Source organism: Melanostigma gelatinosum (genome assembly GCF_949748355.1).
Source record: "Melanostigma gelatinosum genome assembly, chromosome: 9".
Taxonomy (NCBI): Eukaryota; Metazoa; Chordata; class Actinopteri; order Perciformes; family Zoarcidae; genus Melanostigma; species Melanostigma gelatinosum.
Window position 1 is genome coordinate 10,645,724 of NC_136642.1, and position 11,961 is coordinate 10,657,684.

At 44.5% G+C, this 11,961-nt stretch overlaps 1 protein-coding gene across 3 annotated transcripts; it reads right to left on the reverse strand.

The window, feature by feature from the left end:
• Window positions 1-1,615: 1,615 nt before the first annotated feature.
• On the reverse strand, window positions 1,616-10,827 carry LOC306782561 (uncharacterized protein). 3 transcript variants are annotated; one of them, XM_079275982.1, is made up of 4 exons: window positions 10,661-10,827; window positions 10,016-10,121; window positions 7,598-8,270; window positions 1,616-5,500 (listed from the first exon to the last, which is right to left on the reverse strand). In XM_079275982.1, the coding sequence occupies exons 3-4, from the start codon at window positions 7,812-7,814 to the stop codon at window positions 3,147-3,149; spliced, it is 2,571 nt and encodes an 856-aa protein (XP_079132108.1). In that variant the 5' UTR covers window positions 7,815-8,270; window positions 10,016-10,121; window positions 10,661-10,827; the 3' UTR covers window positions 1,616-3,146. The 3 variants fall into 3 exon arrangements, with proteins under 3 accessions (XP_079132108.1, XP_079132109.1, XP_079132110.1); XM_079275983.1 differs by having other exon boundaries at window positions 10,001-10,121; XM_079275984.1 differs by lacking the exons at window positions 10,016-10,121; window positions 10,661-10,827 and adding an exon at window positions 8,836-8,867.
• Window positions 10,828-11,961: the final 1,134 nt, after the last annotated feature.

Genomic DNA, 11,961 nt, shown 5'->3' on the forward strand with positions numbered 1-11,961 from the left:
TGTACAGTTGCAGAGCACAAACAAAAAACATTGCGCGCCACAAGAGTTCACCTTTTGTTTGTTTGTTTTCCAGACTAGGACATGTCAGCTCCACATATACAGAATCCATATGAGTGTTGTGCACTGAATGTGAATATTAAATGTACCAGGACTGTCTTCTGGGGTTCTGGGCCCCTTCAGTTAACACCGTCTTGTCTTTTAAATAAAATTATACAACTAGGTTTTGTCCAGCTGTGGGTTCCTCACCACCTGGATCCACACCTAAAACAACAGTGGGTGTGGATCATCTTCTTCTTCTTTTTGTTTGAAAGAAAGTCAGATGGATTTTTGTATCATCAATCTAAATGCAAACACACCTGTGACTCATTTTAACATATACGATTTACTCCTTTCACTTCAACGGTCTAACAGTAAATTAATCACAACATTGTGGTGTTGCTCATTAAAGTATCTTACTGTTTCAGATTTGTCCACCATGAAATCATTGATTTGGAATCACAGAAAGGGCTAGTCAAAAAAAAGAATCAAATTTCTAATGTTGTGAATTTATAGTTCACACACATGCAAAAGTACATTTCATCCTTCATTTTTAAACATTCAGTGAGACTACCGAATGATTCTCAGGCATTGTGTTTACTTGGTGGCCTTAATCTCGTAGCAAACAGCAGACAGGAGGCACATAATTCACACACTCATACAACACTCAGCCTCTCCAGTCCACCCCCTATCTGTGCAAAATCCATGTGACTGCCACACTTATCAACAGGCCAAGTGTACAGTATAAATAAGTTGCCTACTGCCATCTGGTGGCGCTATGAGTGAGAGGTTTTACACAGTATACTGATAATATACTGCACATTTTAATTATTGAGAACGATTCATTACCCTGGAGTAATCTGGCCAACCCCAATGGGAAACCTACCTTTAATGTAATGTATTGCTATGTCACAATGAGCAGCACTGTGTCTGTTGTGGAATCCTTCAGGAGTCTGGGGGTTTCTCTCAGGACCTAAAGAGAAAAGAGGATGTACTTCCTTTAACCTGCCTCAGGAGCTGCTCGTACGATTCAACACTGCAATAACGCGGCCTGTTCTCTGCACGTCCATCACAGTCTGGTTCGGATCAGCCAGTTAGAACTGCAGAGAAGATCAGGGGTGGCAGCCAGCCCCTCCATCCAGGATTTACACTCCCCCAGATACATGGAAACGGGCCAGAATACCGAATGCCAAAACAACCAGACACAAGATCAATTTCTTCCCACAGCGCGTCCCTCTGATGAGTTAAATCAGTCACACACTTTCAATAACCCTGTAACACCAAAACATTCACTGCTCCCAATATAGATCTTTTGTTTTTAGTTTTTAATGCAACATATATATTGATATATCAAGTACAAATCCTACACGCTGTATGCACTGTATAGACATGTATACATGCACATACTGTTCATAACTGTATTGACCATGTATGCCTATCAGTATTTATTTGCACTGTTTGTATAGTTTGCAACTTACCGAACACTTAACCTGTATAAAGACTTTTGTATATGCTTTTAAAAAATATATTTATGTACACACCGCTCGGTTGTCGTTGTTCCTCGCTGTTGTCCATTTCTGTGTACATTAAGAGCACAACAACTGGGCCAAATTCCTCTTATGTGTATAAATACTTGGCCAATGAAGGTGATTCGGATTCGTATACATCCTGAAAACCGTTTAATCCAGTGACATGGAATTCACACAGGACATGAAGATCAATGTCATTTTAAAACTTCAATACTGACTTTGCTGACAGTTACAATGTCCTCGTGACTCGCACTTTGCACCATCTTCAGGATATTTAAAATGACAAATGAAAGGAAAACAAATGATTACACTTAAGGTTTATTCATTGCTGAAATATAATCAACTACTGACTTCTCAGTAAATAATGTGATAGAAATCTACTAAAACTATCATTTTTCTTCAGAAGAAAAAAAGGGAAGGCTTGACAGGGGTATGAACATTTCATATGTGAATAAAGTGACATGATGTACTTAAAACTTGCTTCAGAAGAAAACAAAAAAAGGCTTAACAGTAAGAACATGATTGCAACTCAGCAAAAAGTAAAAAGGTAGAAGGGGTTAAGTATACGATTGGCATGAAGACTGATTGGGTTACACACATAAATACATGGAATATTACATTGGTTTCTATTATGATATAGGTCCTTGTCGTTAACACACCGTGAAGTACTGTAGAAATAATCACTGCTAAAAAGAGCATACAAATAACATGAGATAAACATGTGTTACAGTCCACTTGTTTAACCTGTTTTCAATCTCTTGGTATAAAAGCGAGGAATATCTCAAATAAATGAAGTAGTGTGAACATACTAGGCAAGGCTTTTTGTAAGTTTCTTCATTTTGGCGGGAGAGGGAACCTTGAAATGCTAATTACCAGCAACGTTGACATTTTATCTATATGTGATTCAATCACTAGGGAATATAGAGCAACTTTTAAATCAAGTTTTAACACTACAAACTTCTGGGCGTATACTGAATAAACCATCACATACTGTAGGAGCGATTTCACAACCTCAGCTAAAAACTTGACCAGAGAACAAACATGCACTGACAAACTATCAACAAAGGTCTTTGTCCTCATGTCCCTACTCCTAATAAATGCACTTTACATGTTTAAAAAAATCCTCAGAACCTCTAAGTGAACAACAACAAGACAAAGTACACAGCAGAGACGTTTATCATACAGCAAGAGGTGTAGCAGGGAGTCTAGTTATGGGGAGGAGAAGTACATTAGCAGGTCATTTCACCTAAACTTGTCTAGTAACTGCACAGTGTCAGCCAAGCATAGTGTCAATGCACTTAAGGGGTTAATGAACCTATGGAAACAGTCACGTCTTTGAAAACACCTTCCAATATAATCTGGAAGGATTTCTGGTGAACTATTATAGGATGCGCTACAGTAGTTGTTAACACACTCGTTCTAATAGTCAGCAGAGTAGATGTCAACAGAGACATGAGGAAAATTATCCTAAAAGGCAGCATTTGCCTTTTTAAGTCCCTTTTTTGTTTTTGTTTTTTCGCCTTCCCATTTTAGAACTGAAATATCCCACTGGTGTGACACTCTTTTCAGGTACCGGGACGCTCAGTATCTATATGGTCCCTGTAGGTACGGTATCTCCTCCTGACCCTCTCGGGTCGGCCTCTCTTCTGGTCTCTTTGAAAGCTTCAGCCTGTTGGCATCTCCTCGCTGCAGTCCTTTAGCCCTGCGGCGGCAGGACACCTTGTGCCTGTAGAGCAGCGTAGCATTCCAGAAGCGAGTGGAGCAGCGTCGGCAGGAGAAAGTCCCTCTGGCGCGATGGGAGGCCCGATGGATGAAGGCGGACAAAGCCCTGTGAGACTGCTTCCCACATACACTGCACCTGAGTCGCTCCTGAGTGGTCGAGGCTTTCTGTGGGTGTTTAACTGCCATGTGGACAAGCAGTCCCGCTTTACGGGAAAACACAGCATTGGGGCACATAGGACAGCCAAACCGTTTCACGGGGACTTTGAGAGACGAGAGGACCTGCACCTTCATCCCCCCTGTGTTGACAAGCTTATACCCTCCACTACCTGATCCTTCTCCTCGCCTAATTGTCAAACGAAGAGAGCCTTGTTTTTTATTCATCTGCCTTCTTATTGTACAACTTATCTTTCTCTTCTTTTTGCTTCCATCGAATCTGACTAAATCTTGGGAATCCCATTTATTTTCCCTCCAATCTCTCCTGTTGGACTTTTTTTTTTTCTTCTTGAGTCGTCTCATGTCATCGTGTGATAACTGGATGCTGCAGTCGAGGTGTTGGTGGGACTGGCTCCCTGACTGATGATGAGGATGATGGTGGGAGATATGATGATGATGATGCAGATGATGATGTTCAGTGGAGGGCAGTTCCGTGAGGGGCTGGAACGGGGCGGTGGTGTGGAGCGTACGGCTACGGGATCCAGCTGGATATATGTGCTCTCCTTTCACCCCGGCTGGGGAATGCGGGTGCTGGGGGGCCATGATTGTAGAGTTTGGAGGCAGAGGCTGCGAGTAAGTTGGAGCATTAGAGGCTGAAGATTGGGCCGCAGCGTCATAAAAGAGAGGAGAGTAACCAGGCGGTGGTTGCGGGGGTGGCTGCTGGTGGCTATGAGTGACGACGCTAAGACTCTGCCCTCCGTGGCCTTCTGTGGAAGGAGCCATCTGCAGCAGGGCATTGGTGGCAGCCTCACTCTCTGATGTTGACTGATTCACATCACTCCCGCCTCTGTTGTCTCCAGACCCACTGCTGCCTTCTTGCGGATTCAGCGCATCCGTACGGGTCATCCCGTGCTGCGATTGCCTGTGTCGAGTGAGGCTGTTAGAGTAAGCAAATGCTTTTCCACATACCTCACAGCAAAAGAGCTTTTCACCCCCACCTTCATGGACCGTCTGATGATGGGCGGTCAGATGGAAGTGGTGGCGGAAGGACTTCCAGCATATAGCGCAGGTGTAGAGTCGAGGCGGAGGTGGGGCTGGAGGCTGCGACTGGGGGTTGGTGTCTTGAGGCTTGACGTCTTGAGGGTAGGAGTAATAGGAGGAGGTGCTTGGTGCTTGGATCTGGCTCCTGTCTTGGGCCACGCTACATTGAGGGTTGGGGTTAAAGCTGTTAAGGTTATCCGCAGCTGGTGTTGTGGGCACCTCTTCCAGCTCCCCTTTCTGGTGGAGTTTACTGTGCCTCCTGAGGCTCTGGGAGTAACCGAACTCTTTTCCACAGATGCTGCATTTGTAATTCTTGGCCCCGGAGTGGACCGTTTGATGCTTGCTGAGGTGAAAAGCCTCTCTGAAATACTTTCCACAAACAGTGCAGTGATGGGGCTTCTCTCCAGTATGGATGCGGTCGTGTCTGCGTAGGGTCTCGCGACGTGCAAATCCCTTCCCACAGACGCTGCAGAGGTGAGTGCGTGGCAGGCCACTGGACCCCATTCTGGGGGTGTATTGCCTACGTTTGGGGGGCTGTCCACCAGCTGCAGGATCTTTCTTAGCTCTGGGTTTGCGGGGACGTTTTGGTTTGGCAGTAGGATTCTGTGGGTTGCTGCTCATAGCCTCCTGGCTCCCGCCACCTCTGAAATTCTTATCTAAACCAGATGTTGATGAAGGTGAGCCCAGTGGACCTAAACCAAGACCGCCTAGTAGACCTCCTATGATGTCTCCCCTATCATCCCCTCTATTTCCACTGTTACTAGCTGCTGTTATAGCAGAGATTGCGTTATTGACAGAGCTAGTGACATCATCCTCTGAGTCATCCAGTAGAGAAGAAAGGGGCAGGTGGGGCTGTTGCTGCGGATGGTGGTGCTGGTTGTGGCTCTGTGAGTGTGGATGCAGTGTCGGAGCCAAGGGTGCCTTTCTCAGAGCTGGGCCCGCCATCCCACTTCCACAGGGAGAGGCACCAGAGTAGCACGGAGATGGATTACCTTGAGAACGATGGTCGTCATGGTAGCCTGTGTAACGATTCCGAGAGTAGTCAGTGGGGTATTTAGCATCTGATCTGTCCCTGTCATTTGAATTAACTCCCCTTCCAGACTGAAACAGACCATCACATCCTAACCCTGATTTTGGTTCTCCTTCCCCCACAATGATTACACCATCTTCTTCCTCAGTTTTCCCATAACTAACACCTCTATTGCTCTGATAAGTTGCCCCTCCTCCATTACCTCCTCCGCCCCCTCCCCCGACTCTGTGCTCACCATCAGATCCCGTCTTGCCGCCCCTTTGTTTGGGTCCCCTACCTGGCTTGCCGCAGGTGCCTGAGGCAGCATGGTTGAGTAGAGAGGTGCTCTCACGGAAGGCACGACCACAGGCGGGACATCGGAATGGCTTTTCCTCATGTATCTTCTCGTGGCGTGTCAGTGACTCTCTACGATTAAAAGCCCGAGAGCAGGTGGAGCAGCCATATGGGCGGGCTGAAGAGTGTATAACACCGTGTTGCAGGAGATGCCCTTTTTTCTTAAAGCCTTTGCCACAATCAGGGCAATGAAATATTTTGTCTGGGCTAGGACAAGAATTGGTTGGGGCTGGGGCTGGGGTTGGGGGAGTTTCTTGGGTCGAATGAGGAAGGCTTGGGTCAGACTGAGCTTTAATGTGAATGGGGTTTGGGACAGTAGAGGAAGAATTGCTAGTACCTGCAGTGGTTGGCTCATGCATGCGCAAATGCCTGCGAAGGCTTGAAAGGTGAGGGAAGCTTTTGCCACACTCTCCACAGCTATAAACAAGCTCTGAATCAGACTCTGTGTTGTTGGCTTGCATTGAGCTCTGGTTATCAGATTTAGAAAGGTGAGCATCATTAGTAACCAGTACTGAGGCAGCAGTGGAAGAGGGAGCAGAGGAGGAGGAAGAAACTACTGATGAGGATGAAGATGATGAGGCAAGCAGGGATGATGGGTCTCCACCCATATTTGACATACCAACCCCGCTCCCAATTAAAGCTGGGGGCTGACCATGACTAAGCCCTCCACCATTACTGCTAGTAGTGGGATTACCACTGTGGCTGCCGTGGCCACTACTGCTATTACTACTGCTTTCAGATTTTCTCTGTGGCAAATAGCCAGCCATAGCTTTCTTCCTCCTACTGCTACTGCCGCCGCTACTATTACTTCCACCTCCACTGCTTTCCCCTTTACCATCATCTTTAGATAAAGATAAATGGAGTGGCAAGGGGAGCGGCAAACCTGCCTCCTGCTGCATCAGAGATGCTATCTGATTTGACGAGAGTACAGGGATGCCCTGGAAGTCAAAGCCACCCAGTGATGAGGAATGGGGGCCTGGGTGGAGTGGGTGGTGAGGATGGGAATGAGAGTGAGGATGAGAAAGGGCGTGAGGTGGAAGCTGTTGCTGCTGTGGAGCGTGATGTGACTGGGGGGTGGAGTGGCCATGTGAGTGAGAAGAATGCAAAGCAGGAGGCGGAGCAAGACTAGAGCCGGGGTCCCCGCCTGTCTGACTTAAACCAAGCCCTAAGTGGTTATGGGTTCCCTGTTGGACAAGAAACTGCTCTAAACTAGAATTAGAAGGCACCCCAGAAAGGAAATACTGATTAGCAGCTAACATGCAACTAAATTGTTGGTGAAGGCTTCGCGCATCAGACTGGGCCCCAACCAACTGGTGTCCCAACGAGCTGACTGCACTGCTGCTAGAAGGGTTGTTAGAGGTGGCCACAGATGTTGAAGTGGAAGGAGAGGAAGAGGAGGGACCAGATGATACTTGGGGGAGAGAGAGGCCGGGATGCAGAGGAGGAGGGGGTGGAGGTGCTGATGTTACTAATCCCCCTAATCCCCCAGCACTCCCACTACTACTACTTCCCCCAGCAAAGTGCTCAAAACGCCCTATACCTGGGTGTAACTGCTCCTGTGCTAGTGCTGCCTCAGACGGGTGGAAAGAGCGCAGGAACTGTGGGTAGCCTGACGAATGGCTTGAACTGCTGCTGCTCATCTTGCTTGACTTTGAACGAGAGCTCTGAGATGAGGAAGGCTGTTGTTGTAAAGGTGGGGGAGGAGGGGCACTCATCTTGGCAAAAATGGAGGCAGAATCAGAAAAGGCGTTACCTCTTGACCCCTGCAGGGGGCCCAAGCCAAGTCCAGACAGAAGAGCTCCAGAAGATTCAGCCTGCTGCTGCTGCTGCTGCTGGAGTTGATGCTGGTGAAGTTGCACTTGCTGCTGATGTTGTAGTTGTCGATCTAACCCGAGGCCTTTAAACTGGTGGGCCTGATGCCCACTTAACATCTCTATAATGTCCAGATTGTACTTTCCAAATTGGAACATTTCCCACTCACTGGCACATGGGGGTGCACGGGCCAAACCTCCAGCACTAGGAGCGGCAACAAAGATCCCACCACTGACTGGTGAAAGACAAACTTTACCCTAAGAGTGAGGTTATGCTACTAATATTTTCCAGAACTACTTGAATGTCTTAAATCTTAAGTTCGTCTCTCCAGATAGTTTACTTCTGGTGCTGCTACTCCCTGTTGATTATCCACTGCCCACACTCTACTTCCAAAATGAGTGGGGTGGCCGGGAAGATGAGTTTATGATCAACGGGTAAAAGTGTCTTTAAGACAGGTAGATGAGTTCCACCTAATTTAAAAATGGCTTAGAATAGTTTTTATTGAGAAGCAGTTCAAATGACTTCTTCTGGTTTCCTTTGAGAGTTACTGCGTTGACATTATCCTTCATCTAAGCAAGATTCCTGATCCGTGTTCAGCCGAGACGATCCTACAGCTGGAAAAACAAAATTCAAAAAGGGATGAAAGTCATCGGGGGGGAACAGGACTTTTGAATAAAAAAAATCTGCTAACTGTCTTTGGCTAATAGGCCTTCAACCTATACAGAGGTGACCCCCATCTATTAAGGTGAATCTACATAGACATTAACTTAAGTCTGCACTGTAACATTACAAGAGATTTTTCCCCAATGGCTGACAGTAGGTGAAAGGATTATTCAGTCTGTATTGTAACTGCAAATCACAATACTTGAGTGGAGAGAATGATTATGTTATTTTACTTGAATACTTTTGGCATCGGGTTTAATTTGCCATTTTGCTTCTACACATACATTAGATTTGAGAACACAAATTAGTACTTTTGTTAGGTTTTAGCTCTCACGAGTGTCTTATTCATGCTGCAATTTACCTACCAAACGTTTCTTAATATTGTGAGGCAATTAGCCCCTCAGTTTAAACGATTAATGTACATTTCGATGTCCGGTTACATTTCTCAGTTCTCCCTCTCCAGGCACGTCTACATGCTAATAAACACGTGCAATATTTTGTTTTGTAATAACTTACCATAATGTGGTTCTGCTGGGTTGCAGCACAACCAGAATTGTTGCATGATTGCCAATTCTTTATATCATTAGGTACATCTTTACTAAAGGAGGCAAAAGTTACTTTCATCATTCTTACTTGTCTACACATATAGTTGTTCATATTAGGCCTCTGCCATGAAGGTTGGTGCTGAAAGGAGGCCGAAATTGCTTCTTTAACAAAGCTACCTTGGCGAAAGTGACCCAATTTATGACAATATTATACACTGACTTACCTACCACTGTAACCCGTGTGTGCTGCAGCGGTTCAGTGATGTACAGTATCTCACACTATATTTACTACAGAATAAATACAGTATATCTGGCTCTCTCTGCAAGTACCAAATGGTATTGAGGAAGAGAAACTGACAGAATAGAGGTTTAGCCGTGTTGCGTGAAATGCCACATTATGCCAGTGTGTGTGGACATAACTGATTTTACACTGGTGGCATCCCTGCTACATTTTACACTCTGTGCCGTCAACATACTGCAAATCATGGCTCATAATTATTACCATGAGAAAGTTGACCGTTTTTCGGATCTACATTCTCGTAATCATATACTAGCACCATACTCACCATTGCCTTTTTTTCATTTCCGTCAAAACATAATGTCAAAATGCAGTCCATGTGAATGTCTTTTGTTTTTAGAAATGTTCTAAAAAGGAATATTGGAAGTGGTCGAACCTGAGTCGAAATGGTGGGGGGGGGGGGATTACACAGTATCAGATGCTGTGTAATAACTTAAGGTGTGTCAAGAGGAGGACTGGCCTGTAAATATCAAGTTACATCCATTCATATTGCACATTTTCCATATGATATATAATTCATCCTGTCTATTGATTTATTTATATCTATGGCACTTAATTATACTAAGCTGCCTTTAGTTGGACCTGTACTCACTGTGTGCAGTGTCATTAAAGTCGGATTAAATCTAATCTAACCACAACCACCAACAATATGATACGTTATTTAATTAAATAAATACACTTTTCACAGTCCAAAAAAGGGGGAATAGATCATTTAACTGTGGCGTCATACGTTAGGTTGTTGTAGGCATTAAAATGTGCTGTTATTCTACTTGTGAAGGCTGAGAGTAACGTTACACCGGCTCCGGTAATCACTCCATTTGAATCACGTTTTGCTCACCTCGTAATATCTTACCGTTTCCTCTAATCGATGTGATGAACCTAGTCGGGGGTGAGCTCTCCTGGCAGATGAGGGTGATAATCTATCGCATATTTCACTGCCTCTCATTTTAACGTAGATCCTGTGAAAGAAGGGCAGAAAATGCTCAAATTAACACCAGTAACACACCCGCTGCACAGTGTAAACATTAGCGGCATCTTTACAGGCGCAAGTAATAACGGATGCACTCGAGGAGGCATCCTGCAATAGTATTGGCTCACATTTGGGAGGAAAACATTGGACGCGCTTGCATGCACAACTTCTCTCTTTAGCGTCGTATTCTACACTGGCTCGGCATGTTTAACCATTTGGTGCCTCACGCAAAGAACACCACCACCCGCTGTAAGCTAACGTTAGCCATCTTTCCGATTCGCTTTATTAAAAGCACGCCGACGACCATTACCATTACGAGGCTAGCGTTAGCATTATTACACATGCGTAACCTGTATTCGGTAAATATTTACCCACACATTGAGTTGGAGCATAGTTGCAGATGGATGAGGCCTGTAACGCCTTCTTATAACTGCCTAGCTAGCTATCGCCCGCGTCCATGTCTGCGTGCTGTTTTCCAGTCGTTAGCCAGAGCCATTTTCACTGATGCTGAGCCGAGTGAACACTTACACGGTTCCCGCAAGAAATCAACGCCGACCGCAGCCGCCTCCTTTGCCGTTAGATTACGACCGTTTGCGTCGAGAGGGAGCGTTAAAGATTTCGACGGCCGAGGAAAAAATTTGGATGGTCGGTGATGATATTTTTTTGGGTAAAAGTGAGTGACGTGTGCTCCCTTAACATCGGTCCTTTCCGGCCCTTGTAATATTTCCGGGTAGCACGAGCGGGGCTCACGGGCGGCTGCATAGGGCTCACAGCGGTTTTACCGTTCGATAAAAGAGGAATAATCTTCCACTAACGTAACACATTCATATCATTTGTTTAAATTCACTTCCACAACCCTCTGCCCGATTATATTAAAAGTTACCTAGTCTCAGTGCAAGGTTGAGGACTTTACCCCAGGTTGCATAATAGATGATGTTTTATAGGCCTATTATACTTAAAATTCGGTCTTTTGGCTATAACTAATAAATAAATTGCATTAGCTGAATAGAAATAGCCTCTGTGGTGCTCTTTTATTCTATCTCTTTGTATTAGCAATTCAATGTCTTATTTATTAAGTTTATGCACAGGCCACAGCCATTTTGAATTATGCCATAAAAGTTACACATAAATTAGTTTCATGAACTTTACGTCTATTAGCCTATGTATAATTTCTGGAGATGCATAATCTGGTGATGTGATGGTAGGTTTAGAAAACAGGTCTTCAGGAGCATGAACACAATTGTTAATGATTTTTATTTATTATTTATTGTTTTTTTAACAGCCAATCAACATTAATAAAAATTTCACAGATCTATGTGTGAATAAAAAGTATAATGTGTACGCGTGTGAATAAATATTATAAATTCATTGTGATATTATTACTACCAAAGTACAACCTATTCAGGGGATATACTTATCTTTGTTCTCAGTCCCATTTGATTGTTTGTCTGCAGTTTGAACATATGGGGTATACAGTATTTACAAGAAGTGCTTGATTAAACCAAGAGCTTGTCATTTCATTTTTCATTGGCCTTTCAGTCACATACACATCCATACTTCTGAGTGTTAAGAATAATGTAATAACAATGAACAAAACAAGTCGCATGCATTTCTCAAGGCACTCAAGATAAAAATGAAGTTTTTTTCTTGACATCTCTTCTTGGCCTCTCCTGTTCCTCTATCCCAAACAGATCTACACAATTGAACCACTTTAAAAGTGATCAGCCGTAAATCAACAAACTCCAGATCAATATGATTATTAGCTTTTCTTATCAATTAAAAGACATTTTGAGTGAAGGTTTCGTGCAGGTTTTGTCTCAGACAGAGCC

Excerpts from the sequence above, each read along its gene's own strand:
- LOC306782561 (XM_079275982.1), bottom strand. The coding sequence starts at position 7,814 with ATGTTCCAATTTGGAAAGTACAATCTGGACATTATAGAGATGTTAAGT. Across the intron at positions 5,501-7,597 it reads CCCCCTGCAGGGGTCAAGAG|GCTACCATGACGACCATCGT; the intron begins GTAACGCCTTTT and ends ATCGTTACACAG.